Source organism: Gekko japonicus, unplaced genomic scaffold (genome assembly GCF_001447785.1).
Source record: "Gekko japonicus isolate JY-2015 unplaced genomic scaffold, Gekko_japonicus_V1.1 scaffold2045, whole genome shotgun sequence".
In the NCBI taxonomy this organism is placed as follows: Eukaryota; Metazoa; Chordata; class Lepidosauria; order Squamata; family Gekkonidae; genus Gekko; species Gekko japonicus.
In genome coordinates this window covers 137612-144007 of record NW_015174898.1, presented here as the reverse complement: position 1 = coordinate 144007, position 6396 = coordinate 137612, and the positions used below count along the sequence as shown (strand labels likewise).

The 6396-nt window shown below is 44.9% G+C and overlaps 1 protein-coding gene across 1 annotated transcript in view; it reads right to left on the bottom strand.

The window, feature by feature from the left end:
* Positions 1-1952: 1952 nt before the first annotated feature.
* Positions 1953-6396, bottom strand: part of LOC107121956 (histone H2A-beta, sperm-like) — a 7894-nt gene continuing 3450 nt past the window's right edge. Inside the window, exon 2 of the mRNA XM_015424975.1 lies at positions 1953-2081. Coding sequence (XP_015280461.1) covers positions 1953-2081 — 129 coding nt within the window. The remainder of the gene's footprint in view (positions 2082-6396) is intronic.

Below are 6396 nucleotides of genomic sequence, written 5' to 3'. Positions count from 1 at the left end.
TTACATGCTAGTCAAAAGTGTCCCCAAAAGCTGCTAAGTAAAAGGCACTCACAGCATAGGCACTATAGGCAGGTGGAGGATGAAGAGGACAGATCTTCATCTTTTTCAAGAGACTCTTTAAGGTGGACAGTTACGAGTGTCTCTAAAAAGCGTCTCCACACAGCAGAATCAAAACTGGTCTCTGAAGTAGAGGAAATGCATTCCATCGGCACCTCTTTGGGGGCTAACTCGGACAAGGAGGAAGGGGAATGGTCTGGGAGAACTCTGACTCTTAAGGACAGTTCTAGATTCTTCCAATCCGAGCATTATCAAAGACTCTTAAAAAAGGTCATGACTACCTTAAATTATCAGGTGGAGGCTTCAGAGAAACATAGCTATTCAGCCTGCTCCAATCTAGATGGAAGAGGGTTCAAGAAACTATACAAGAATCTGTCAGTTTGCCCCTTCCCTGAATTCTTTGATGAGGTTTTAAGAGCAGGGTGGGCTGTCCCTGGGAATGGGAATTCCTTAAACACCATTGTCAAGAAAGTCTGTGCCTTGCCTGAGGGGACAATGGAAGCTCTTGAGGTTTAGTCCAGGGGTGTCAAACTCATTTGTTACAAGGGCCGAATCTGATACAAATAGGACTTTGTGTGTCATAAAATGTAATGCCAGGTAGCAAAGATATTCACTTTATAAAGGACACCAGAAAACACAATTAAAGGGTCTTTTAAAACTTAAAATACAAACATGCTTAAAACAGTAACACTCTTGCCATATTTTATTTAACAGTCTTTGATAACTGACTCTCCCCAAACCTTCCGCCGCCCTTAAGAGATGCCTACCTAAAATGGAGAGGTGAGGGGTAGTGGGATTTGGCAATGCAGTTTTTTAAAATAAAACATCAAGAAAAAGCACAAAGATCACAGCAGAAACTGAAAATAAAAACTAAAACACTCTTGTTATTTAGTATTTTTAAGGCCATTCCCTATAGGCATTTCAGGCGGTAACTGTGCTAATCTGTTGCTGAAAAAATACATGGGAATCTAGTGTAGGGTTACCAGTGGCCTGGAGGAAAAAAAGATTTAATACCCTTTAACAGGCTTAATGGGTTTTAATTTACCGGGTGATATAATTTACCTCCGTACCATGAAAAAGTTCAGCCGCCCATTTCCACATATTAAGCCTCTGCAAAGAGGGACAGGAGATTTCCCACCAGACCTGTTAGCAACCTTTGCTTGGTGATACACGGCCAGAATGAGGTTTTACAGTCTAAAATCCTCGATATCAGAGGAATATTGTGGGTCCTTCCTAGGCAGACATTATAATGTCCTGGAATAAAATGTTGTTTTGAAAGTGCCTCTGGACTCCTGTTTATCTCCCTAAGGATGCGTGTAAAGGTATGTGGCTCTTTGTATTTTGAGGAGTGTGTGTTTAGTTTTTATTGTTCCTGTAGGGCTCTGCAGCTTGTTAAGAGGAGCATTCCTTCCCCTCCTCTCCTTTGGAGAGATAATGCTGTAACCCACCTAGACTAGTCTGTTCACGAAAAGGAGGTGTCTGTGAAATAACTGACTACTAGTCAGCAGTGTTCCCTCTAAGCTGAGTTAGAGTGAGCTAGTTCACAGTTTTTTAGCCTCCGGCTCACAGATTTTTGTCTTAGCTCAGGAAGGATGGCTCCAGAGCAAACTAATTTATGCAGTAGCCAAATCACTTGCTCAGAACTTTAATGCCAGTAGCTCACAAAGTAGAATTTTTGCTCACAAGACTCCATAGCTTAGGGGGAACATTGCTAGTCAGTGCCCTGAGAATTTTGCTTCTTGTTCCTGATGAAGTCAGGGATTTCTCTAATGGTTGTGCTTTTCATACTACCAGCCCTCTGGACATTTTAAATCTCCTAGTTCTTTTTCTGTCTTGTTTTAGATCTTGAGGTTGCTCCCAGAGTGTTTTCTTCCCCTTTGCCTCTTTGGTTGCCGTTACTCTTTCAGCACTCTCCTTCTCAGCAGCTCCAGTTTGGAAAAAAACAAAGCTGATGCAACTTGTCTGAAGGATTTCTCATACTCCAGACTTCCCCACACTTTTTCACAACAACATCTCTGTTTTTGCTTTTCCTTTCACAGCATGTCATAAATTCATTATTGAACATCCTTCAGTTTCCACAACAAATACGGGCAATACAAAAGTTAAACTTCATCCCTTTGGGCTGTGGCTAAGGTTCCTAGCTGGCCAGGGAAAATAAATGTCCCATCCTTGGTTTAATATCCAGAAATAGGCAGTCAACGTCAATGCTCCCTCTAAGCCGTGGAGTCTCGTGAGCAAAAATTCTACCTTGTGAGCTACTGGCATTAAAGTTGTGAGCGAGCAATTTGGCTGCTGCACAAATTAGTCTGCTCTGGAGCCATCCTTCCTGAGCAAAGACAAAAATGCGTCAGCAGGAGGCTGAAAGACTGTGAGCTAGCTCACACTAACTCAGAGGGAACACTGATCAATGCTTTTCGTAGCATGGAATTAAACCAGTCAGTCTCTATTAAAGGGACAGAACTTTTTCTTTTCTCCAGGCAGTTGGAAGCCCCTAACTGTGCTCAGTTGGAGAGAGAACAGCTTACTCAATGGAGTAACATTGTGCTCCAGAAGATTTCATTCCCATCTCATTCTTCCTCCACCAGAACCTCTGATTCTTGCACCAACCATTGAACCATGTAAGTCTGATCCTAATTAGAGATGGAGAAGGAATGCAATAATGCTTACACAAAGGAATGGAAAGACGCGCAGGTTCTTAAAAGATAACATGCTGTGAAGGGAGGACAGCTTGTCCACTGATAGAAGAAGGTGTTGATTGACTTGGTCACATTTTTATCCCCTCTTTCCTTCGAGAAGTTCAGATTTTCCCCTCCTCTGCTTTATCCTCACAACAACCTTGTGAGGCAGATTAGTCTGAAAGAGTGAATGATTGGGCCAAAATTATCCAGTGTCCTTCCAGGACAAGTAGGGATCTGAATACAGATCTCCCCTGTGCTGATCCCACACCGTACCCACAACACACAAGTTTGGATCCACAAGAGTGAGTTCCAAAGAGAGAAGGATTTCTGCTTATGTGCCTTTATCATCTTTATGCAACTTTATCACTGGGAGCAGCATTTTGGGCTGATGAAGGAGTGGGGACACAAGAAAGTTGCATTTTGCAGGCAGAAGGCCATCTGCAGAAATGTTCTGATGAATCCAAGCCACTGACTCCCCAAATAGAGGATTCCCAGAGCAGGGTAGAAATGCAGGCAGGGCCTTAACAATAATGGTTGTAATATAGAATTTAGATTTTTGACTGTCCTTACAGCAGTTCTCGAAGTACTGTGGTCTTTGTACTGAAGATAGGGGCTGAAATAGACCCATTATCTCTCCAGACAGCATCTTACAATCTCAACTGGGGTGGGGGGTGGGCAGCCACTGACAGTCTGGCGCAACAAAAATCAGCAGGAGTCTTGTGCCACCTTTGGACACATCACGCAGGGCTCTTTTTGTAGCAGGTACTCATTTGCATATTAAGCGACACCCCCCCTAATGTAGCCAATCCTCCAAGAGCTTACAGTAGCTCCTGTAAGAAAAGCTCTGTAAGCTCTTGGAGGATTGGCTACATTAGGGTGTGTGGCCTAATATGCAAAGGAGTTCCTGCTACAAAAAGAACCCTGGTTGAAGCTGGTGTACACTGAATCAGACCACTGGTCCATCAAGTTCAGTGCTGTCTACTCTGACTGGCAGTGGCTCTGCAGGGTCTCAGGCGGAGGTCCTTCACATCACCTACCTAATCCTTTTAACTGGAGATGCTGGGGATTGAACCTGGGACCTTCTGCGTGCCAAGCCGACCACTGAGCTACATTCCCCTCTATGATAAGATGGGCATTCCCCCCCCCCATTTGTGGACTAGAGAGCTTATGCTGGAATACAGCCTTTTTAGTCTTTAAGGTGCCAGAAGGCTCCTGTTTAATCTAAACTGTCGTTCTTGCATATATAACAAAGTCTGCTTTATTGCTCAGGATGATTGTTTTGTGAATGTCAGAAATTCTTCAGCCGTTAAGTTGTTCCGTTGGTTTGTGTGTCTGTCTCCCCCTTCAGTGACTTTTGATGCAGAGACAGCTCATCCTCACCTGGTCGTCTCCAGAAGCGGCAAAAGCGTGAGATGGGGACAGGATATCCAACAAGGCCTCCTTCCTGGCACCCGGAGATTCAGCTACAGTCGCTGCTTGCTGAGTAACCAAGGATTCACCTCCGGGCATCACTTCTGGGTAGTTGAGGTGGACAAGGAGGGGCCATGGGCTATTGGGGTCGCTCTAGAGTCTGTGCCGAGGAAGAGGTCCGTCAATCTGATCCCCAAGGAAGGAATCTGGGCCATGGCATTTAGCAATGGCAGATACTTGGTTCACACGTCCCGTGCAACCCCTCTGACTCTGAGCTCTTTACCCAGAGTAATACAAGTGCATCTGCACTACGAAAGTGGGCAGGTTGTGTTTATGGACTTTTACAGTAAGACTGTACTGTGTGCATTCCTCTCTGCCTCTTTCTCAGGGCAGAAAGTCCATGCTTTCTTCCGTGTTGGAGGACCATCAGCACACCTCCGGTTGTGCTAGCTAGACTTCGTTTTCCATAGCGTCTGACCGTGGATGGGAATGGAAGAAGATCTTATGCGTCATCTGGACTGATTTTGAGTCCAGTGGCACCTTTAAATACAAACATAAGCTCATATCGTTACAAGGTGCCCACTTGGAATAATCTGAACTATCAAGAGAAAGAAACCAGGCTTTCTACCCTAGATATTTCTTCCCTTTTGTGTGCCAATACAATGCAAGCTCATTAAAAAACACAAAAACTGGACTGGGCTCTGTGGCTGTCAGATTAAAAGCAGCACAGTCATTGCTCTTCCTTTCCGTATTATCTGGCTCTGTAGAGTGCCCAAAGTGGTGGGAGTGGTTAGAATGGGACATTTAGCCATGAATTCACTGTGCCACCCTAGGCCGATCATTCTCATGCTCCACCTATTCCCCCCTCACAGGGTTATTGTGTGGTTAAAATGGAGAGGGGTAAACTATGTATGTTGCTCTGTGTTCCTTGGTATAAGGGTGGACTACAAATTTGAGGGGCTGTGGCTCAGTGGGAGAGCATCTGCTTGGCATGCAGAAGGTCCCAGGTTCAATCTCTTGGCATTTCGAGTTAAGAGGACCAGGCAGTTGGGGATGGAGAAGACCTCTTCCTTCAGAACCTCTGCCAGTCTGGATAGACAATACTGACCTTGTTGGACAAAGGGTCTGCGTCAGTAGAAGGCAGCTTCCTGTGTCATGTGACAGGGCAGCCGTTCTCATTGTGTTCCCATTTCCTGGATGATACCACAATGCCACACCTGACAATATAAGGACTCTTCTCTGGGCAGAGCAGGAGAGAGTAGCTAGAAAATGTACATCCTATCCCTGCGCAGCTTCCTCTGTGTACCAGTGTTCCCTCTAAGCTGAGTTAGTGTGAGTTAGCTCACAGTTTTTTAGCCTGCGGCTCACACATTTTTGTCTTAGCTCAGGAAGGATGGCTCCAGGGCAAACTAATTTATGCAGCAGCCAAATCGCTCCCTCACAACTTTAATGTCAGTGGCTCACCAAGTAGAATTTTTGCTCACAAGACTACACAGCTTAAAGGGAGCATTGCTGTGTACCTGACATCCCAACACACGAAGAGGAAACACTTGTGCTTTTTTCTCTTTCGTCGTAAGGTGCAAAGTTATTTTTGGGCCTCTAATGTGCTTGGCAAATCCTTTGTGGTAAAACACGCAGTGTGCATCTGCTCTGGACTCAAAGCTGTTCTCACTTCCCTGAGAAACCCTCCCTGCCAGAACGGCTTTCTAACACCTAGCAAAGACTAATGGTGACATCTTGTGGGCCAGAGAGAAATGACTTCGGTCTAGTTAGAGAATGAACTTAAGATGATGAGACTCCCCGGGAAGGGATTCCCCCCCCCCTTTCTAAATCTTTATAACTACAGAACCAAGACTGGGGGAAAGGAAGGTCAACTTTTTTTTTTTTGGTACAATGGCCATTTTGGTGTTACTGTGCTATCTGAAGCATGGCCTAGGCATGCAGCCAGTGAGGTGATAGCATGGACTACACCATTTTACATTGCAGGTATGGGATCACGTGGTTCAGTGTTCTCCTGGAATTTTCCATAAATGGGGAAACTAGCAAAGGATACATAGGATAAGGGTAGAACCTTTTCACCATGACGTGCTTTTAAAAAAAATTTGAGGAGTCTTTACATGGAAATTTTTAAAAATTAATTTCCCCCTGTGCGTGGTCTCAAATGGTACAGCCCATGCTATCACCTCATCCTGTCACATGGGTCAAGCATGCTTGACTCTCCCCTCCAGGGGGTTATATTGCCTCCAACCTC